The sequence below is a fragment of the Myotis daubentonii genome, chromosome 10 (genome assembly GCF_963259705.1).
Source record: "Myotis daubentonii chromosome 10, mMyoDau2.1, whole genome shotgun sequence".
NCBI lineage: Eukaryota > Metazoa > Chordata > Mammalia > Chiroptera > Vespertilionidae > Myotis > Myotis daubentonii.
The window spans coordinates 75192710-75217231 of record NC_081849.1 but is presented as its reverse complement, the minus strand read 5'-3'; the positions used below and the strand labels follow the sequence as shown (position 1 = coordinate 75217231).

General features: G+C 40.5%; 1 protein-coding gene across 1 annotated transcript in view; it reads left to right on the top strand.

The window, feature by feature from the left end:
* The first annotated feature begins 239 nt into the window (after positions 1 to 239).
* The window catches only part of LOC132211142 (T-cell receptor gamma chain C region DFL12), a 34931-nt gene continuing 10648 nt past the window's right edge, over positions 240 to 24522 (top strand). Inside the window, exons 1-3 of the mRNA XM_059655728.1 lie at positions 240 to 382; positions 498 to 808; positions 19807 to 19870. Coding sequence (XP_059511711.1) covers positions 340 to 382; positions 498 to 808; positions 19807 to 19870 — 418 coding nt within the window. The 5' untranslated portion in view covers positions 240 to 339. The remainder of the gene's footprint in view (positions 383 to 497; positions 809 to 19806; positions 19871 to 24522) is intronic.

The following is a 24522-nucleotide window of genomic DNA, read 5'->3' as shown; positions in this document are numbered from 1 at the left end:
TCTTCATATTTCTGAAGCAATGCTTCTATGTCATGGTATTTCATGGGGAACAGCTGAGTGGCTGTGAGAAACATCCCCGCCCAACCCCAAGACAGACACATTTATCCCAGAATATTTTCTTTCCAGATCATGAACCCCCTTACCCAGTCCTCCCTGCACTGATGGGGCACAGGGAGGCCCAGGCCTGGTCACATCTGTAGCAGCTCATGAAGAACCCCAGGGAGCATCTGAGCCACCACTTCTTCTGAGAAACCAGAACCAGCCCCGCCCCCTGCCACTGGTCTGCGAACAGGGACCTCAGTGTCTTCCCTTCTCCCTGGGAGCTGCTTGGTGCACAGGATGCCACCACTGGAAGCTGTCATCTTCCTCTCCCTCTGGGCCTGTGAGTTGTCCCCATCATTTCGGTCTACCAGACAGACCCAAGAAATTCTTTACTGTTACTTCTTTACATGTCATTTGTTCATGGGAGTTTATTTTTATTTTATTTTTGCTTGCAGTTGGCCTTGGGCAGTTAAAGTTGGAGCAGCCTGAAATATCTATTTCCAGGGCAATCTATAAGAGCGCCCAGATACCTTGTAAGGTGTCCTCTGGCACCTTTAGCAGTGATTACATTCACTGGTACCGGCAGAAACCAGATCAGAGTATGGAACATTTAATATATGTTGTCTCCACAACTGTTGGTGGGAAGAACAACAAACTTGAGGCAAGTAAAGATTTTCACACTTCCACTTCCACCTTGAGAATACATTTCTTAGAAAAAGAAGATGAGGCCGTGTACTTCTGTGCCTGCTGGACTGGCATACACAGCGTTAGAGTTGCCAGGATCACCTGCACAAGAACCATCTTCAGTCTGTGCCCACCCAAATCCTTCTCAATATGGGCAACCACAGAGGCTGCACAGCTGGGCCCCAGCCTGAGCCTCCCTCCCCACAGCACCTGTCATGTGCTTTTTTGTTTGTAACCAGCTGCTGGGACCAGGAACCTAGCTGGAGAGTGTAAAGCTCATGCTGACTTCAGAAATCTCAAAGGACAGAGGCTTCCTGTATCTACTGGCAGAACAAGTGTCCTATGATGGGGACAGCTCTTTAGGCCTCACTGACACTCACAGAGAGGCTGGCCCTCGCCACGCTGCTGCTCCCCCTCCTTCTCCCCTGCATCCGTTTCCTCCAGAGTGCAAACCAACATCCAACATGAAATACACCAGACACTGCCATCTTTTTGTTAGTTTACTATCCTCTGTCTCCTCCTCTAGACTGTATATGCCCTAAGGTAGGGTTTGTGGCTTTAGGTGTTTAATAATTTTTTTTTGAAGGAGCCAATATTCCTTTTTTTTCCATTATTGATTACAGAGAGAAAGGGGAGAAAGAGAGCTAGAAACATCAATCATGAGAGAGAATCATTGATTGGCTGCCTCCTGCAAGCCCTACACTGGCATTGAGCCCACAGCCAGGGCATGTGCCCTCATCAGGAATCAATCCGTGACCTCCTTGTTTATAGGTTGATGCTCAACCACTGAGCTACGCTGGTGAGGCAAGGAGCCAATATTCTTAATTGGCTTGTTCACTGTGAATACATTGAGTGGAGGGGGAGTGCTTGGGGAAAGGGGGACTGCATGCAGGACCTCCCACTCTCCCCCAGCCCCCACCTTGTACTCAGGAACTCCACTCTCTGCCACAACCACAGGGTCAAACACCTCAGCACAAAATAGGTGCATGGGGTGGGGGCCTGTCCTTCTTGTCATCCAGGCCCAAACAGGACAGAGTTGCTGAGGCCCATGTGCTTTGCCCTCCACCCCACTGTGACCAGAGGTGTGAGACCCCGAGGTGAGTGGGTCCCTGGCCTATATTTTGGGTTGCAGACCTTCTGCACCTGACTTGCAGGCAGAGCCAGCCTGCTCACAGCACCCAGCGTTCACAGTGGAGCAGCCCCTCCCCTCTCCAACTTCATATAATCTTGGCTCTAAAGGGAGAAACCTTCCAATTCATTTGAATTCAAATCCATTCAAACCAGAAGGTGCTGAGAAACTGTACATTTTAAAATAACCTCTCTGGGCACCTTCTCATGCCTAAGACAAAGAGCAAATCCGTGCAGAGGGAGCATAACTTTACAAAATGAAGCAGATGGGGAGGGAGGGCCCTTCCTCCAGGCTGAGACTCCCCAGAGCAGGCTGAAAGCAGTGCTGGGCACTCACAGAGAGGGTGGTGACACGGAGCAAGGGCTCCTAGCCCCCCAAGGCTGCCCCTCCCTGAGAGTAACAACCCAACATGTTATTGGACATCAGGGCCCAGGAAGACACGAACAGGAATTTTCAGCAAAGAAAGTAAGGGTTTATTTTAAGAAGTGGCCCATGCCCAGAGACACAGGTGAGGTAATGCTCAAAGGCCTGGGTCCCTGATGGTTTCCAGGGGATGGGGGAAAAGTCACTAATCATGGTGACTAACGGAGTTAGGTTCATGGTCAAGGGCATGGTCTCTACTTATTGGTCCAGGATAGCTTAGGGCAGTGGTTCTCAACCTTCCTAATGCTGTAACCCTTTAATATAGTTCCTCATGTTATGGTGACCACCAACCATAAAATTATTTTCATTGCTACTTCATAACTGTAATTTTGCTACTGTTATGAATCATAATGTAAATATCTGATATGCAGGATATATTTTCATTGTTACAAATTGAACAAAATTAAAGAATAGTGATTAATCACACAAAAAAATATGTAATTATGTATGTGTTTTCTGATGGTCTTAGGCGACCCCTGTGAAAGGGTCGTTCGACCCACAGGTTGAGAACCGCTGGCTTAGGGGCAAGTTATTCAGTGTATCTGGTCCAGATGTCAGTTGACTGAAACTCTGTCTCTGGAGTCAACACACCTGATCTGTTTCCTATGATGATTTGACTCCAAGGACAACCTCATGGTCCTGAGAGCTTCATGGTTAAGGGAGCAGTTGTGCAGGGGAGAAGGAGGCAGGTGAGTCAGGGTGCAGGATGAGGCCAGTTTTCCTCAAAAGGAGAGAAAGGAGAGAAGGTCATATTAAAGAAATCATGTTCGTGTGGTTGCAAAACTGTGTCAATCTCTGTAATTTCTACTTCATATGAACCCCAGAAGTCATCTACTGCAGCCTGAGCATTTTCTATGCATCTGGGGTTGGGCTATATGCTTTGTTATGGGGAACGGCTGAGTGGGTACGAGAACCATCCCTGCCCAACCCCAAGATGGTAACATTTATCCCAAAATTTTCTTTCCAGATCATGAACCCCCTTACCCAGTCCTCCCAGCTCTTATGGGGCACAGGGAGCCCCAGGCCTGGTCACATCTGTAGCAGCTCATGAAGAACCCCAGGGAGCATCTGAGCCACCACTTCTTCTGAGAAACCAGAACCAGCCCCGCCCCCTGCCACTGGTCTGAGAACAGGGACCTCAGTGTCTTCCCTTCTCCCTGGGAGCTGCTTGGTGCTCAGGATGCCACCACTGGAAGCTGTCATCTTCCTCTCCCTCTGGGCCTGTGAGTTGTCCCCATCATTTCGGTCTACCAGACAGACCCAAGAAATTCTTTACTGTTACCTCTTTACATGTCATTTAATCATGGAAATTTGTTTTTGTTTGCAGTTGGCCTTGGGCAGTTAGTTGGAGCAGCCTGAAATATCCATTTCCAAGGCAAGGGGTGAGAGTGCCCAGATACCTTGTAAGGTGCCCTCTGGCACCTTTAGCAGTGATTACATTCACTGGTACCGGCAGAAACCAGATCAGGGTATGGAACATTTATTATATGTTGTCTCCACAACCCTTACTGGTGGGAAGAACAACAAACTTGAGGCAAGTAAAGATTTTCACACTTTCACCTCCACCTTGAGAATAAATTTCTTAGAAAAAGAAGATGAGGCTGTGTACTTCTGTGCCTGCTGGACTGGCATGCACAGCATTAGAGATGCCAGGATCACCTGCACAAGAACCATCTTCTGTCTGTGCCCACCCACATCCTTCTCAAAATGGGCAACGACAGAGGCTGCACAGCTGGGCCTCAGCCTGAGCCTCCCTCCCCACAGCACCTGAGTCTTGTACTATGTGTTTTTTTGTGTGTTTTTTTTTACCACAGAGATTACCCGTAATGTGGGTCAGACTCCAAGAGCAAATCCGTGAGTGCCAGAAAGCCTGCTGGTGATATTACATCTCAGGTAATCGTCACAACACGTTTGCAATGTCATGGTCACTTTCCCCACTTTTAATAATTTAAGGTTAAGAGCTAAAAGTACTTTTAAAACCCTGAGCCCCACACTGCGTCACCTCTGTCAGGCCATACATTTTGGGGGTGAATGTGGGGCGGAGCGCTTCCCGTCTCCTCCAGGGGGAGGAAGATTACTCATTTTACACTGAAGGGCCCTGTCACAGCCGGCCAGCACACCTCCCTTTGCACAGGCCTAACCCCCCGCCCCCCCCCCCCCCCCCCCGGGAGCATCAGATGATCACACAGCAAGGCGGACTCTCATCAGGGAATTCTGCTGGGATCCTGTGAGGACCACAGGGGTCATTCCTTCAGAGCTGCTGCTCTTTCCCGGGCACTGTCCTAATTCCTCTCATGTTTGTGACCATCTGTTGACATGCTCTCATGATTCACTTTTTGTAGCCGAGGAAACGGAGGCAGCGAGATGCTATTTACTTTGTCTGTGGTCACAAGTTACTGGGTGGGGACGGGGGGGCTGGGCTTCTCTGGATTCAGTGACTGTCCTTGCAGCCACTGTGCATCCTGCCTCTGACACACAGGCAGTAGGCATCTAACCTAGTTTCTAGCGTTAAGGAGAAAACAAACTCCTTCACAAAATAATCAGTGAAACAAATAACTACTGTTCAAAGCTGAGTCTGAATTTAAGTGTTTTCTTCCCACAATAAGTATAAATATGTAGGACGATTTGACTTTCAAAATATAAAACAATAGCAAAATATAAAACAAATAACATATTTTCTTATATTTTGGAAATGTTAGAAATAAATGGAAAAAAATAAACTCTTTCTTCAAGGACAGTTTCTAATAGAATATGTGTCATAGCATTCCTGGAATACAGTCACACCTACTCATTTACAGACTGCTTTTGAGCTACAGTGGCAGAGGTGAGTAGACCTAACAGTTCACAAAGTCAAAAATATTTATCTGACCACTTACAGAAAAAAATTCGCCAGCCTCTATTGTGCAACATGGGCTTAGGGAATCAATTTGTAACTCAAATTCAAGGTGCAACAAGAGAAACTATTATAACTTTTACTACAGGAAAATGAAAGCAAATTTTGCATGGTAGAAAGCAACAGAAGTTAAACCAAAGGACAAATCACAAACTATAGAGAATATTTGCGATCTATTTAGCAGATAAAGGCCTACTATGCCTGATATAAAGATAAAGAAAAAAAACATTAAGAATATCTTATAGGAAAACGGCAAAAGATATAAAAAGCCAATTCATTAAGAGCAATATAAAAAGCTTTCTTAAGCATATAAAAAGATACCCAACTTTACTTCTAATAAGATAAATGCAAATGAATACTGCATAGAAATACAATTTCTCACCCATAGGATTGGCAAGAATTTAAAAGTTTGTCAATATACTCTGCCGGTTCAGCAATGGGAGGAAATGGCCACTATACACTGCTGGTAAAAATGAAAAATATAACCTTTTTGTAGTGGAATTTGGAAAGATCTTTAAAAAATTGGTATACATTTACCATTTCACCTCGCAAAAAAAATCTTTCAAAATTTACCCTGAAGACACAATTTTTAATAAAATTAAAATGCAGATGTATAAAGTTAGTCATTGTGTAACTGCAAAATATTAGAAATTACATAAATATACAAACATGGGAAATTGGTTGAAAAAAATTGATGACACATGCATAAGGGAGTATATCCAGCTGTAAAATAGAATGAGCGATGCAAATTAATTGTAACTGTATATAAGTTAACCGTTGAACACCATGGGAATTAGGGGCATTGACCCCCTACACAATCAAAAACCTGTGAATAACTTTTGACTCTCCATAAATTAAACTCCAGCCAGCCCTCAGTATCCATGGGGTACTGGTTCCCAGACCCCCTGCAAATACCAAAATACCAAAATCTGCGGAACTCAAGTTCCTTATTTAAAGGAACAGTGCATGCAGTCAGTCGGCCCTCTGCATCCATGAACTTCCAACCGCGGGTTGAAATATGGTGTTTTGACCAGCCATTGGTTGACTCTGTTGGTATAAAACCCACAGATATGGAGAGCCATCTGAATTTATTGGAAAAAATCCAGGTATAATTGGACCCATGAAGTTCAAATCTGTGTTCTTCAACAATCAGCTGTACTGACTATTAAAAATTGGAAATTTAAAAAATAGTACTGTTTACAAGAGCAACAACACCTATATAATATTTAGGGATTAATTTTACCAAAAATATAAAGGATTTATATGCTGAAATCTTCAAAACTTTGATGACAAAAGTTGAAGAGCTACTCAATAAATGGCGAGATGTGCCATGTTCATGGATTGGAAGACTGAATATATTTAAGATGTCAAACTTTCCCCAAATTGATAAAAAGATTTAATGTAATTCCAATCAAAATCTTAGGAAGACTTTTTGTAGAAATCAAGAAGCTGGTAGTAAAATATATATGGGGAGAAAAAGGATGTAGAATAGCTAAAACAGTTTTGAAAAGATTAAAATCATAGCCATGCTATTAAGCTACAATGATCAAGACAGTGGGTGTTGGTGAAAGAACAGATACATAGAGAAGAGCACAAGAAAAGACAAACCATAAACAGGGCCACCCATAGCGGTAACTGGTTTTTAACAGAAGTACCAGCGAAATACAAGAATGACACACTTTTTAACTAATAGTACTGGAACAATTGTTCATCTATGTAAAAAACAACAAACTTAATCCATAGTACACACCATAAATAAAAATTATCTCAAAATGGATTACAGGACTAAATGTAAAACTGAAACCAATAAAACTTCTAGATGGAAATACAGGAGAAACGCATTGTGACACGGGTTAGGCAAAGATTTCTTAAGACAGAAAAAAAAAAAAAACAAGAAACATTTGACAAATTGCACTTTCATCAAAATGAAGAGTGCTGCTCTTTTTAAAAACTACTAAGAAAATGGAAAGGGAAGCCACAGATTAGGGGAAAATATAGTCTCAAAACACATATTGAAAAAAAATGAATGGTGTCCAAACTGTGCAAAGAACTTTCACAATTCAATTTAAAAAGCAATGCCATTTAAAAATGGGAGAGGACCAGCATGTGCTCAAAGATGTAAAGAGGGGGAAATGACATTGCTCCGCTCCTACAACAACATAAAAAAGGGACTTACTGAAAGTTAATGACTTTGCTTAAACCTTCAAAGAACTCAGTTGCAGGGCAAGTGACTTACTCAAAATTTGGAGACAGACAGGCACTTGCAGGAACAAACAGGAGCTGAGTATTTGCTCACCTGGGACAGATGTTGTCAAACACCGATTAAGCTGGTCAGAGGATTAAACTTGGAATTATTAATCAAATAACAAGAGCTGAGCATAGACCAGTGGGAGAGAGAGAACACTTGGGAGCCACAAATATAGGGTATAGGGTATTCTCCACTATTTTTTAAGCCTTTACCCCAGGAAGCCTACAAGATTCTTGCCAAGAAGTTCAAGGAGAATCTGGAGAAAGCTCCCCCATGGTGCTGGCTGCAGGAGGGGGACAGCTACAGCTGAAATCCAGCCAGGCCTAATCCACTCCATCTCCACTGCAGAAAAACACACACAGAAGCAACAACAACAAAGGCAATCTGCAGGGAAGGCACTGGTGGAATCCCATTGCTTTCGAGGCAGTACAGCCAAAACCTTGCCCAGAACCATCTGCCCCAACTCCACAAAGTGACAAGTTTTCCTCTGCAGAAGAATGAGCTTCAACACGTTTAGCCAGAAGAGGATGGAGACCCACGGCGGCTGGGGGAGGGGAGCGGGGTAAAAACTGTGCTGCCTCTGGAAGAGGGCCAGGAACACTGTGAAAGCCACATTGTCAAGACCCAGTTTTACTGTGCCTGCTTCCCACCGAGTCAGAGGGCGTCTGCTTCCCTCCCCTCTCGCCAGCAGGCTAGCGGCCTTGGAGAAAAGTAACTGGGGTGCACCTAAGGGGGCTTCAAGAGACACTTCCTCTGGGGAGCAGAACAAAGGGAAGACTCGAAGCCAAGGGAGAAGACAAAAACAAAGTATGACCAGACACACTGTAGACCTCTGAACCCTGAAAACAGCAAACTCCAATCCTGATAACCTAACAAACTTCAACCCAGTGTAACTCCTCAACTAGAATAACACAAATCCCCACACTAAAGGCCTAGCAGAAGGAAAGGTGTGCATAATATATATTTACCTCAGTATCTATTGTACCGTACATGTCCATCTTTCAACCAAAGATTTCAGAGCCATACAAAAGGCAAGAAGAAACACAGTCCAAAGACGCAAAGCAATCATCAGAACCAGGTTGAGACAGGACAAAGATGTTGGAACTAACTAACTAACTAACTAACTAACTAACACAGGGAATTTGAAGTCAGTATGATTAATATGTCAATGGCTCTAATGGAAAGGGTAAAACAACATGCAATATCAGATAGGCAATTTCAGCAGAGAGATAAAAATTATTTAAAAAAACAACAGCAAATGGTCAAAGGAAATGCAAGAAATTAAAAGCACAGTACCAGAAAGGAAGAATGCCTTGGCGGTCCTCATCAGGAGACTCAGCAGAGACTGGGAAAGAATTTGGTGACAGGAGGATAGGCCCCTAGAAATCCCCCGAAATGCAATGCAAGGAGATGAGGTAGAGCTAGAGATGGAGCAGATAGCCATAAATCATGAAACTGCAGAGCTGTGGACAATACCCAGTTGTCAAACACATTTGTAACTAGAATCCCAGAAGCAGAAGAAAGAGGAAATGAAGAAAAAGAAATATTTGAAGAAATAATGGGGGGAAACCTTCCAGAATTAGTGATAGAGACTAAGAAAAGACAGAGACAAATCTGGAAGGCAGCCAGAGGAGGAAAAATAAAGGCAGATTTCCATCAGAAGCAAGCAAGCAAGAAGACACTGGAGTGAATACTCTAAACTATTAAAAGAAAAAACTGACCACCCCACAAAAAAATATCCTTTCCTACCTCTCTCCCCCCTTCCTTCCTCACTCCTTCTCCCCCTCTCCACTTTGGGCCCATAAAGGACTTTAGTCCTACAGCAGAAAAGTGGCTTCTTGATGCTGATGTCATCAGATGGTAATAATCACACATTAATGGCAGCAATCTGCTGCTAAATCAATTAACAGGCCGATTTCCACAGGATGTTTCGGAGAAATACCACGAGCCCCTTTCCTGCGGTTTCTGGGTCTTAGCTGTGTGTTCAGAGCGCCACTTCCTCTTACTAAGTCAGCCCTTGGGTTGGCTCTGTGATAATTCCAGCATTCAAGCACCGCAGCTAACAGTGCTGGCAGGATGCTGCTCCTGCGCCAGGTCATCCTGGCGGCCTGCCTTTGGACGTGTGAGTGACTTTACCCAGCGGGTATCTTATTCATTCGATGGGAGGCAAAAAAAAGCCTGGACAATCTAACTAGCCCACTCAGGTGGAAGAAAGCCGCACGGTCATTCAAACTAAGCTGACAGATTCCACCATACCTTGAATTCTTCAGGAAAAAAACTAGAAACTGAGGGTCCCAAGATTTTCATTAACAGAGAACCAATGTATACTATTTTAATAAATGCCAAAAAATCTTACTAATGTTTGCTTTTTTCTTTCTTTCAGACACAAGTGGAGACATTCAAATAACACAAGCCCTCACATCCATTACCAAGAAAAAAGGAAGTACAGCATTTCTTGAATGCCAAATAAGAGAGATCTTAACGAAGGATTCATATATACATTGGTACCGACAGAAGCGAGACCAGGCACTCAAACGAATTCTGTCTATTTCCTCAGATGACAATGTTATCCATGAACAAGGTGTTAGTGGGGAAAGATATGAGGCAAGAAAACATCACGGTAATTTGCTGGTGAGCCTCAGGATACACCGAGTTGAGGAGGCAGATGCTGGGCTGTATTACTGTGCCTGCTGGATTGAACACACTGTATAGAAACGCCCACTGTCGCTGAACAAAAACCCCCATGCCGCCCCATCTACACAAACACACACCTCCAACTTCCCACCTCCCAGAGGCACCTGACAGCTGTCCACTGAGGATTTTCTCCCGCACCTGTGTCCTGAGCAAGTTCTGAGCTAGAGCCCAAAGACCCATTTTGTGATGCTTCTCTCAGTAATGTCACTATAATCTATCCTCACCTCTCTGGGGCCTACGCTGGCTTTTCTAAAGTGACCTGAATGGTCTCTGCTTCACCATCTCTGGAAACCTGCTAGAAGGGAAGCCACAGTCCAGTGCTCAACATGGTTTGTTGACAATGAATGAATGAATGAATGAATGAATGAATGAATGCTGGAAGTTACAAGGTCTTTTGAGTGACATATACACGTTGGCTTCAAATTTTCTGCTCAGGTTCTGACAGACAGCATGATCCAGGAAAGTTACTGAATCAGGTTCATTCTGTTTTCCCAGTTTTAAGTAGGCATAGTGTTAACGCCTCGTAAGGTTGCTGAGGACTGACTGAGTTTTCATACATGAAGGTTTTACTTTGTGTTCATCAAATCACAATGTTCTTTCCCATTATCACTAAACAACTTCACTGAGCCATCTCAGGAACTCATTAGAAATGACATCTTACATTGTCTCCCAAACAACAAAGTGTAGCTTTAATTCTGAAAAGCTAAGAATTGTGAATAGGAGAAGAGTGAAAGGAAACTAACAAGGGGATATGTTTCCCTCCAACAACTTTCTTCACTCACAGCAGAATATAGTAATATCATAGTATCGAAAGTAATACCTACTGTAATTGTTAATATTTACCAAACTTGGTGAATTTTCTGCAAACTATTAATCTATAAAATGTACATATTTTTGCATGAAGTTGTGGGAATATTGTCTCTTTAGTTATTATAATGTAATGATCATTTCCTTCCCATTCTCATGCTAGCCACACATAGCTATTCACACTCACAAAATATGGTGAAAATATATAACTGAGCTCAAGAATAGATGTATTTGAAGCAAGACTTTAAGGAAAACATGGCAGGCAATTGCTCTCAAGAGGAAGTTATCACCGACTTATTACAAAACAGGTGTTGTGATGTGGTCTTCCGGGAGAGATAGTTCCCTTCTACCAGGAACATGATAAAATGACGCTGTGACAGATCTTACCGAGAAGGACTTTCATGGGTTTAAAGCAAACCTCCCTCCCCCGTGCCTGCCTCAGCAGAGCAAGGGTTGTCACTGCATCCGCAGTCCTGACTCACACCCCTCGGCGTGTCCATACTGACCAGTGACTGGCAATGCCAACCCTGTGGATTCTCCTTGTGTCTGTGGCTTGGGTTTGTAGGTTAACTTTCCACCTTTCTTATCTTTTCGTTGTTGTTATCTCCAGAGTCCACTTTTTCAAGCGCTTTCAATTCTCTCCCTTGCTTTTCAGGTGGAGACACCAAAATGAGAATATCTCAAGATCAACTCTCCTTTATCCGAAGACCAAACAGAACTGTGCACATAAGCTGCAAGCTGTCTGGGGTTCCCCTGGAGAACGCCATTGTGCACTGGTATCAACAAAAAAACGGGGAGCCCTTGAGGCGAATCCTTTATGGCTCAACCAAGAATAGCAAGGACAACAAGCTCAATCCCCGCTTGGAGGCATACAGGAAAGATGGAACCTTTAACCTGATCATCAATAATGTCGTCAAGTCTGATGAAGCCATCTACTACTGTGCCTGCTGGGATCTCACAATGTCGCAGACTCACAAGGGACCTGTAAGAAAACCTTATCTATTACTAACCCTCAGCTCCTGTCACACTGGATTAACCACAACACACTGCTCCATGCTCTTACTCGTAAGTTCACAAATTAATGAGATGGAGGGGCGGGGGGAGGGCGCTCTCAGGACAGAGTCAGCACAAAGCCCACGTGAGCTGAGGAAGCTGGGGCTGGCTCAGAGAGGGCAAGCAACTTGTCCAAAACTAGTTAACCACAGAGCCAGGGCTCCACTTGCATTTCATATGTTCGGTCTAGGGCAGTGGTCGGCAAGCTCATGAGTCAACAGAGCCAAATATCAACAGTACAACGATTGAAATTTCTTTTGAGAGCCAAGGTTTTTAAACTTAAACTATATAGGTAGGTCCATTGTTATTAACTTAATTAGGGTACTCCTAAGGCTTAGGAAGAGCCACACTCAAGGGGCCAAAGAGCCGCATGTGGCTCGCGAGCCGCAGTTTGCCAACCACGGGTCTAGGACCTTTCCTGCCTCTCCTATGGTCAGTGTTGAACTTCTTTTAGCAAAATCGTATTTCTTTCCAAAGGAAGCTTTAACCATGTCTTCATAAGTGACATCCCCAGAACATGGTAAGGTCTGATATGTAGGCAAAGTGTGTGACTTCACACTGTCTGGAAGGGATAATGTCAGCAGGGGATGGACTCCCAAGCTTCCTCTATCTCCATGCTTTTCTTCCATGGCTACTTACTCTCCTTTATTTCTGTAGTTTCCTGTTAGCTCTGAAATTCCCATTAATTAGAAAGTTTTCCTGGCATACACATCAAATATATGGGTATGTGGGAAGCAGAGCTTGGTTTTTCATTCATGTATTTGTAAATCTTCACCAGTGACAGAACAACCTGTTGAACCAAGGTTCAAATTCCCTGCTTTTCACTCTGATGCCTGATACCTATCCTAAGTTCATGGTCATGCACTTGGTTCCTAATGTGATAGCCCTGACCTATTTTCCTCATTGTTAGAGTGACGCAGGACATTTTCGTGTCCAAGGTCTTACCAGCCACACCTTGAAAATAATAAGAGCAACGGTAGTAACAACAATCTATGCTATTACATTACAGCTGAAAACCTTTCTCCTTGGATGTCTAAGTATCCAGAACAAAATTATTGATTCCAATTTCACTCCCTTACCCCAATGCCCACATTTTGTAGTATTTTTTCTCTCCAAACTTTACTGTCTCAGTAAAGGACAAAGGTATATTGTGTCAATGAACACAATGGCAAGGATATTTTGTCAAACAGCTGGTGTTTTCTTGATTTTTCCACATATTTTGCTTCCTCTGGTAACGAGAGAAAAATAAATGAGGAAACCTGTGTATTCTTTAGGCGTTTCCATACTATGAGATCTGAGGGGGGAAAAAAGACACAGGTGACCCGGGGAACTGTGGTTTCATTGGCCAGAAAGTAAATCACAAACCCAACCAACCCCATGGGACACCCCCTGAGACTAGATTGGGCTGCCCAGACAGGGTGCCCAACCAAAACTCTTAGATCCAATGCAGAGAACTCCCACTCTTTCCTCTCTAACTTAATGCAAGTTTAGAAACTCCTTTTCTTTCTTAGCTTACACATGTAGAGTAACCAGCATATAGTTGTTCATAGTGTCTTTTATATTATCATCAAATCTAAAAAAGTGATGTAAAACTTCAAGTAATTCCATTGAAACTTGTGGTTTACTTCACTTGACTTGCTTATTATTTATATATTTATTTATTCCCTACTGTTTTTGAAGTAGAATTCTAGTTACCTCATCTAGTCACCTCACAATATGGCGAGTTGTGTATGTGTGCATGTGTATATGTGTATTACATAAAAGAGAGTTAGAAGCCAAAAGTACTGATTTTTGTACACAAGATTAAGGTGTTTCCAAACTTTTTTAGAAAGTGAATTCCTGTGGTTGACCTTTTGTCTCACCTATTTTAAAAACATTATACAAAAGTGTTGAGAAATTGATATTATCATCTCCATTTTAAAGATGAAGACACTGAGGCTCTAAGAAGGGTCTAAGGACACTTCACCAAAAGTGGAAGATCTGTAATTTGAACCTGTTCTTTCTGATGTCTTTTTCTTCACTTTCAACTTCCTTAATGGTAATTTGATATATCTCATGTGAATCCTTTTGCAACTCTAATAAATCTATTAATATTAATTGCATCAACCCTTCTTTCCATCACCATAATAACACTAGGGGCCCAGTGCACGAATTCGTGCACCTTGAAAGGAACTGTGGGCCAGGAGGCTGCGGTGGGCACAGGGGCGGGTCTTGGCCCATCCTCCATGCCTCTGCCTGGGCCCTCCCACTGCAGTCCCTGGTACCCTGTCTGCTGCAGCCCTGCTCCCACATGCTGGTGGCACGGAGCAATTGGGGCTGGCACCAGCAGCGGGTGTGAGCAGGACCAGTGCTGTCAGTGGGTGGGAGTGGCAACTGCTGCCCCGATTGCCCCTCAGGAGCAGAGTGAGGTGGAGAAGCCATCGGGGTGATCAGACACCGGCAGCAGGTGTGAGCGGGGCCAGCACCGGTAGCAGGTGCAAGCACCTGGCGAGACCACAGCAAATGGGAGCAAAGAATGTTCAATAACCACCAGAGGCTCATCCCGATGACAGCAACCAGTGCCCTGCCTTGGTCTGGTGCCCCTGCTTACCTGCTCCACCATGCTCTGCCGCCTGCTGCTGACACCTGCCATGTTCCATGCATGCCCCCTGGTGGTCAGCGCACCTCATAGCAACTGGTTGTTTGGTTGTTCGGTTGTTCCACCGTTTGGTCTATTTGCATATTAGGGTTTTATATATATAGATAGGTTCTTGGCTTCCTCTTAGTGGCTTATGGTCATCATCTTTGAAACATCATATTAAAAAAAATGAAAGATAATAATCACATAATCATATCAATAGATGCAGAAAAAGCAGTTTATAAATCCATCGCCCATTTATGATGAAAACTCTCAGCAAAGTTGGAATAGAGGTATCATAACTCAACATAATAAAGGCCATATCTGAAAAACCTACAGCCAATATGGGCAAAACTAAATGGGCAAAAACTAAAAGTGTTTCCTTTAAGATCAGAAACAAGACAGGAATATCCACTTTCACCATTCTTATTCAACATAGTACTGGAAATACTAACCACAACAATCAGATCAGAAGAGAAAATAAAAGGCATTAACATTTGAAAGGAAGAAGTAAAACTGTCATTATTCACAGCTGATATGATGCTGTACATAGAAAACCCTAAAAACTATTATATGTAATAAATGAATTTGGCAAAGTAGCAGGATACAAAATCAAATCCAGAAATCAGTGGCATGTTTATACACCATCAGTGAATGATCAGAAAGAGAAACTAAGATAACAATTCCCTTTACTATTGCAACAGCAAAAAATAAGGTACTTGGAATAAATTTAACCAAGGAGGTAAAAGAACTGTACTTGGAAAACTATAGGACATTGAAGAAAGAAATTGAGAAAGATACAAATAAGTGGAAGCAAATACCATGTTCATGGATTGGAAGAATTAACATTAAAATGTCCATACTACTCAAAGCAATATATAGATTCAATGCAATTCCTATTAAAATACCAATGGCATATTTCATAGATATAGTATAAATATCCCAAAAATTTACATGAAACAAAAAAAGACTCTGAATAGCCTCAGTAATCTTTTGAAACATATTTTTATTGATTTCAGAGAGGAAGGGAGGGGAAGAAAGAGACAGAAATATCAACGATGAGAGGGAACCATTGATTGGCTGCTTCCTGCACACCCCTCAACTGAGGATCGAGCCTGCAACAGGGGCATATGTCCTGACTGGGAACCGAACAGTGAACTTCTGGTCATAGGATCGATACTCAATCCTGAGCACACTAGCCAGGCAGCAATCTTGTGAAAGAAGAGCAAAGTTTAAGGGATCACAATACCTGGCATCCAACTATACTATAATGTCTTTGTAATCAAAACAGCCTGGTACTGGCATAAGAACAAGCATATGCACCAATGGAACAGAACAGAGAGCTCAGAAATAATCCCATGCTTTATTGACAATATTTGACAAAGAAGGCAAGAGCAAACAATGGAGCACAATTTCTTCAATAAATGGTGTTGGGAAAGTTAAATAGGTACATGCAAAAAGTGAAACTAGACCACCAATTTACACCACACACAAAAATAAAAACAAACTGAATAAAACACTTAAATGTAAGAAATGAAACAACAACAAAAAAACTCCTAGAAGAAAACATAGGCAGTAAAATCTCAGACATCTCTTGTAGCAATATTTTTGCCAATATATTTCCTATGGCAAGGGAAACATAGGAAAAATAAAAAAAATAGAAGTACAACAAACTAAGAATCTTCTGCACAGCAAAAAAACCCCATCAACAAAATGAAAATGGAAACCACTGTATGAGAGAACATATTTGCTAATGAGACATCTGATAAGGTGTTAATTTCCAAAATAAAGAATGTATGCAACTCAACACATGGAAGACAAAGAATCCATTTAAAAAAAATGCGCAAAAGATAAGAATACACACTTCTCCAAAAAGAACATACGGCCAATAGACATATGAAAAAATGCTCAATGTCACTAATCATCAGAGAGATGCAAATTAATACCACAATGAGATATCACCTCACACCTGCCAGAATGGCTCCCATTAATAAACCAACAAACAACAAATGCTGGCGAGGGTGTGGAGAAAAGGGAACCCTCATGTAGCGTTGCAGGGAATGCAGATTGGTTTTCCACTGTGGAAATTCTCAAAATTTTAAACACAGAACTCCTTTTTGACACAGTGGTTCCACTTCTGGCAATGTATCCTGAAAATACCAACACGCCAGTTTGAAAGTATTTATACAGCCCTATGTTCATTGCAATGGTATTTACAATAGCCAAGATCTGGAAGCAGCCCAAGTGTCTGTCATCGATGAGTGGATAAAAAAAAAGCCATGGCACATTTACACAGTGGAATACTAGGCAACCCATAAAAATGAAGAAAATCTTTCCTCTTGCGACATCATGGATGGACCTGGAGAGAGTATTATCCTAAGTGAAATGAGCCAGTTAGAGGAAAATACATGATCTCACTTATATATGGTATCTAATAACAAAATAAACCAATGAACAAAATAGAAACAGAGGCATGGATACATGGAACAGACTAATAGCTCTCGGTAGGTGTGGGGGAGGAGGGGAACTGCATGAAAGAAAGTGAATGAATTAGCCAAAGAACATATATGCATATCCCATAGACACAGACAATAGTGTGGTGAGAGCTAAAGGGAAGTGGAAAGGGGTTTGGATAGAGGCGGGTAGGGGTGGGGGATGGGAACATCTGTAATGGTGTCAACAACAAAGTAAATCAATAAATAAATATTACATAATATAATTGGAACCTATTTTATGAGGTAGAGAGCTATTTTTGCTTTCACAGCAGATCATTAGTAGTGAAGTCAATTTTTAAATAATCTATCATATCTGTTCAATTTTAAAATTCCATATCATATATTCATATTGACATATATTTGGAGGATTTCCTGGAGGATTTCTGTTTTATTTTGTTTCATTATTATTACACCATTATTATACCAATAGCTTTGTAATAAGTGTTAAGATCTATTATGCCAAATGTTGATTCACTAATATTTTTCAAGATATTATTTTTCAACTATCTCTTATTTATTCTTAATACTAACATTTAAACTAAGTTATCTTGCCCACACCCAACCTTACACCATAGAGAAAAAAATAAAATGTTGTGTCCTAACTGGTTTGGCTCAGTGGATAGAGCATCGGCCTACATACTGAAGGGTCCCAGGTGATTCCGGTCAAGGGCATGTACCTTGGTTGCGGGCACATCCCCAGTAGGAAATGTGCAGGAGGCAGCTGATCGATATTTCTCTCTCATCGATGTTTCTAACTCTCTATTCCTCTCCCTTCCTCTCTGTAAAAAAAAATCAATAAAATATATTAAAAAAATAAAATAAAATATCATAATTCTGATTGAAAATGCAGTCAATTTATATAAATGGATTTAAGAAGGATTAGCATATTTATGACGTTGAGTTGAATCTTCATGAATATCATATATCTATCATTTATTCAGGTTTTATTTTATGCCCTTTAGTAAAATCTTTTACTGTTTTCTTCATATAGTTCTCATATTTTCTTGTAAATTTAATAAAAGATTTTGTAACTCTTTACTTACTCTTTTGTATTTAATCATAAATTCTTCATGGATCATGAAATATAGACAACTACTAAAGCTCCACATAATTTTGCTCATGGTGTTGGAATAAGGGAAAAAAGAGGACAAGCTATTAGAAAGGAACTGAGTGGGTATCATTTACATCTACAACTGGTGCGAAGGGTATTTGACCGCTCTCGGTTATAATAACTTGGAACACTTGGTTTAAAAAAACACACCTGCCTAACCGGTTTGGCTCAGTGGATAGAGTGTCGGCCTGCGGACTGAAGGGTCCCAGGTTCGATTCCAGTCAGGGGCATGTACCTTGGTTGCGGGCACATCCCCAGTCGGGGGTGTGCAGGAGGCAGCTGATTGATGTTTCTTTCTCATCGATGTTTCTAACTCTCTATCCCTCTCCATTCCTCTCTGTAAAAAATCAATAATATATATATATTTTTTAAAAACCCACACTTTACAACATAATTTTCTTTTTTTGTTGTTGTTTTATTGTTGACCCTCTCCCATTTTGTTGGGGACTGTGAATGGACAGTTGCCCACCAATGACACCTCATTGTTTCATTTTCAGGGGCAGAGACAGTGTTTGCTCATGGGACTTAGGCCCCGACCGGGGCCCGACATGCACAGGACATGTCCTCTGTGGGTCCGGGAAGCACTCAGCTGCTTCTGACAATTTCTTTTCCCTGATCCAAGGCAAACAGCATGAGAGTACAGAACAACTCCTAAGGGGGTTCTTCTTTCAACATATCATTGAACTAGATTTGTTTGTTTGTTAATCCTCATCTGAGGGGGATATTTTTCCACTGATTTTTAGAGAGCAGAAGGGGAGAGGGAGAGACACAGAAAGAGATACATCGTTGGGAGAGAGACACATTGATTGGTTGCCTGGGATTGAGCCTACAACCGAAGTACGTGCCCTTGACCAGAATCGAACCCAGGACCCTTCAGTCTGCGGGCCGACGCTCTATCCACTGAGCCAAACCAGCCAGGGCTAGATTTTGTTCTTACATGTTAGTTTAAGTAAGAAACCTATTTCATAGGAGCTGGAATTCTATAAATGTATTCTTTTACTCCAGGAAAAGTAACATCATCACAGAAATTCATTTCTTACTCTCCATTGCCTGGTGAAGCATCACACTGTCAAACAATAAAAGTGGCTTTATTAAAAATGGAGAATTTTGTTCACATTTCTCAAGTGTGTTGGTGTTGGTGGATTTGCGTTTTCAGTGACTGAAGCCTTTCCTCCTTCCAGAGACACATTCGCAACTGCTGAAGGGGCAGCCCTGGCGCCTGTGAGAGCAGAAGGAACGGCCTGCCTTTGATGTAACCTCTGAGCAGCTCCTGGATTGAACACCTGGAAATAAGAACCCTTGAATTCTCTGAACAGCTTTCCTGGTAATTTAGAAAAGTAGTTGGCCGACCAGGTGAACTTGATCTCTCCTTTGTCTGCTCTTATTCTTTCATTTACTCTCAGTCTTTTTCAGTGATTTGTGCCTTGATGGAAAATAGACATCTGGCTCAATTCAACTGAGGAAACTTACAGATGCCACAAAACCTAAACTAGTATTTAAGGACTTCCAAAGGAGCCCTTAAAGATCAAATTGCCTTTTTTTTTTTTTCAATGCTGGTCACATCATGAAGCTTAAGAGTACGGCGAGATTTTTGTAGGAGCTGTAACCAGTGTGTTAGCTCAGGCTGGACCAAGATATTTGCAGAAGGGACTCAACTCATAGTCATTCCCAGTGGTAAGTACTCTTCTCTATTTTTGAAAAACTGGTAGATGCTGCTTAGATAAAACAATTTAGGATCATCTCAATCTGACTGCCTCATTCTTAGCCTCAGCACATGAACAGCAATTTTGCAGCTACTGGTCACTGTATATGAGAACAGAACTACTTCGTAAATAGTTTATTACTTCCCTGCTTGTAAGCAGATTGAAATTCTATTTTAAGAAAACACATACACAAAAAAAAGGGTAGGCTGAGGCTAGAAATTAAAATATTTTGAGTACCATGTCTGTAAACTATTGGTATAAATCACTGGTTTAAGATACTTTTCTTGTAGAAAGTTGTTTTGTTTTTTTATTAAGAGACACTTTTATTAATTATCTCTTCTCTATGTTGAGATGAAACATGTTGTACCATTCTCTAAATAATCTGATAAACCAATGGGTTTTTATGCCTAACCACAGTGCAAAAACTTAATTCTTACAGTGAATGAGTGAGAACATCACAATTTATGCTACCACCAGTCTTGCTATATTGCCTAGAGATGGACCAGTTTAATGAATTATCAGCTCAGTATGTCATTGCAGCTCCAAAGTCTATGAAAAAAGTTTGCACGGTTTTACACCCTCATTTGTTCGTTCATTGTCTCAACGAACATGTATAGAAGAGAGTATCTGTGCTGAATGCTGGAGATAAAACAATGAAAAAGACATCTGTCCAACACTCACAAAGGTCCCAGTCTAGTAGCTAAGTGTGCTAGATTCCGGCTCGATTGGGCTGCCTGTTCTTTGGCCTGTGACTACCATAGAGGAAGGTGGCCTTGGGTTCATGAGTTGCTTCCATCATGTATGTAAGTTATCACTTATAAAATACATGCATTTTGTTCAGTGGAAGAATTTGATAACATGGATCAGGCCGTCCCATTAAAGAGAATGATATCAGCTATATTTTTATTGAGGGCCAGACACCATGCTAATAGTTTCAGTGCCTTATCTCATTCCCCAGTCGTTCTGGACAGGAGATCTTATTCCCATTTCATAGGTAAGGAAACTGAGGCTTAGGGTAGTTCAGTTATTTGCCTCAAGTCATCTGGCTCGTTACTATGGCAAAGTTTAGAGTCTAATAGAGATCTGTCTATTCCAAAGTGCATGGTCTGGACCATTATGTGATATTGGAAACATTAAGTGATGTTTTGTAGTCTGAATATTTACTCTTCTATAGTCTGACCTTTTAAATGGACTCTTTAATTGACTACTTATTAGCAATAGCTCATAATTTGTATTACTATTCTTGCATGAAAACAATGCTTCTGCTTCTAATTACGGCATCCCTCTCTCCCTTCAGAAAGATCAAGTAAGTCATGTTGAATAGGCATTAATTAAATACTTAAAATATGATTCTTTCTACACAATGACAAGTCATTTTGACACCATTCCACTCAATTTTCTTTCTGTATTGGCATCAAGTTTCCTAGAAATAGTGTAGCCAGTAAAAGAACTAAAGCAGTTGCACTAAATTGCATAATTCAGAGCCGCCTTTCCACTCAGGATGGGACAGCTACAGCAATGCCAAGCCGAACAGGATCCTCTGATAAGCAGCACAGAAAGTATGGCCCGTGCCCTGGCAGCTGTAAGTGTAATAAGTCCAAAGGCGCAGTCTTTCAGCCACAAATAGCAGGTAGTGCGGGTGCTGGTGCGGGCTCGGAACTGTTGGATGGAGTCCCCGTTTGGTCACGTATCAGGGTGATCTCCAGAGAGCTTAATGACTTCCTCCAGGTGTTTGGAGGCAGTTGTCCCCTGACCTAGCATGGAGGACAGTAATAAGGAGTTAACTAGTGAGGGTCCCTAAGGGGTGGAGATGTTAGGTCCACTTGGTATTTTTATGTTGAAAGATTTTTAAAGAAGTTTATATAATCTATTTATTTGAAACCAAAAATAACTAAAGGAAAAAATGCTACATTTGTCATTTGGCCAGAGGATGATTAATATCAAAATATTTGACTGTATGCAAGAAGGCCATAAACTGGATTTGCTTTTTCTAAATTCAGTCCAATAAATTTGTTCATTCATCAGTAGCCTTACAAATGAAACCCTGCCTGAATGCATTTCCCAAGAATTGTTCTAGCCTGCCAGATCCATTCAAATGAAGGTTTTGAAAGAATTTTTGCAAAGTTGATAAAGCATTGAAAAAATAAATAAATTATATATTTTGGTTTTCTTAGTGGTTGTGATCAGATGAACAAATGAATTCATAAATTGAAAAATCAACTTTCTGGTCCTCTTTTTTTTCAAAATTACTCCATACTCAATGTAAATTATAGCAATAAATTAAATAATGGTGACACAGATATAATTCATGAGAGTTCTGAAAAGTGCTTTTTAGGAGAGTGTGGGGCAGGGGAAATTATAGACTTTGATTCTGGGTCTATCACTTTCTATATAAATATCCTTTAACAAATAAATTTTGATTCAGTGGTTATTACTTTATTAAATTTATAATCATAGTATATACTATGGAAAATACAATAAAATAAGGAATAAAAAGAAAGCATTTTTTTCTCAGTCTGCTGAGATCTTGCTCCCAAGTGTATCCTCTGTTTGGCTCACATAAATTTTTAATAAAAGTTATCTACAGGTTTTCAGGGGGATGTACAGTAAGCATAAGGAATATAGCTAGTAATACTGTAAAAACAATGCATGTTATCAGGTGATTATTACATTTATCAGGGAGATTACTTTATAAAGTTATATACATGTCTAATCCCTATGTTTATAGTTGAAGCTAATATAATATTGTATGTCAACTGTAATTTAAAATTTTCAAAATTATAAAAAATTTTAAAATAAAATAAAATTTAATGTTGAAACATCACTTACTATTTTTATATATTTCCATCTATTCATTCTATATATGCATTTCAAATGGCTGTTGTGAGAATTAAATGAAATTAAATATGGAAATAACCTACCACATGGTCAGTGATAAAAATGTGAATTCTCCAGAATTCAGATTTCCACCCGTTAGAGCTCATCATAAAATGAGGAGAACAGATAAGTATATTATCTAGTCTAGAGATCATTTTTTAAAATGGTCAGTATTTGAAAATACTGTGAATTTCTAATTGTTACCTGCTTGAAAAAAAATGATTAGAATATAATAACCATTATCTCAAATACTATTAACCTAAATATAAGGTGATTTCTCATTTTCCAGTAGAAATGTCTAGAGGTAAGAGAGGGGGAGGGGCTTGCTACTTGCATGTATAAATTTATAGTCATATAGAGAAAAGTCAAATATCCACTTATAATACTTAGTGTCTTAATTAGACTATAGCTACAAAGTTAAAAATTATATCAAAACAAATACATATCCGGTGTGAAATATCAATACATATTTATATCAATATAAATATCAGGTGATTTTTTTCCCTTACATTTCATTAAAAATTTTATTCAGACACTTCTTATGCATCTAAACCATCTACTTTATTTTAGAGCAACTTTCTAAGTTACTGAGTGTCTCTTTTGGGATATCTATATGATGTATGATGTCACTGGAAATTTAATCTGAAAAGACAATTACCATTTACGAAATGAAAGAAAAGCACTTTTTCGTTTATTCTGTTAATCTATACAAGTGCAATGTAAGCATAAACTACAGAGTCTTTAGTCTCTAGTAATATTTACCAAATCCCTGTTAAAGTTCTTTGCTGTCTATAACCAGTGATAGCTCTAAAACTAGTATTTTAAATTTTTAAAAATTACTTTATTTCAGTTTGATATCTTATCTAAATAGTATTTTTGATCGAAGCAGAGTATTGGAAGATCATGTTTTAATCTGAGAGGTTTCACAAGGACTGAAATACAAAGCGAACACTCTTTTTGAGGGAGTTTTGGGAAAGAACACTTCACCTTGTGTTCTGGCACTTTTGGTCTGTTTGAATTCCACATGTTTTGCAACTATATCACAGAGCTGCAATTTACAAACATATTCTTTCATCTCTCATGTCATCTCTGATTTAGAGATTAAACTACCAACCTCACGGGCAGAAAAAGAAACCAGCTATAATGCACAAACTACTTGTCAGTTACTTAAACTGCCTATTTCCAAAATCTGTTTGAAAAAAACTGAAACCAAAGTTACAGTCAGACCAGGAAATAAAAATAGAAGATAAAAATCATTCAAGAAAGCCGAAGAAAATGGCCTGTAATTATCCAGCAAAAGCACTGGGTAAAATTTTATACTCAAAGGTAGGAGAGATATGTCAGTTATATCTCAATTTTTAAAAAAGTGATTTTTTTTAAAAAAAGAAAAAAACTGTAATAGAGTACATACTTTGCTAATTAATAAAATGAAGCACTTCGAATTTACAAACATGTTATGTGTTTCCCACTATAACATTAGGAAATGATTTCAATATATGAGACCCTTAGGAGGAAAGTGAAGTAAAAGTGAATATTGTCTCGGACATTAATTTTATAAAATGGAATAAATGGTCTTTACACACACCCCTTTGACACTACCACCGGGACAATGCCATGGGCATTAGAGCAGTTGCTGTTATTCACAGATGTGACCCTCAGCAAATACGGTCAGGCCGGTGACCTTCCAGTGATCTAACATGACAATAGGAGGCTTTGAGACAGCCATCCTGTCATTTCTCTTGAAGG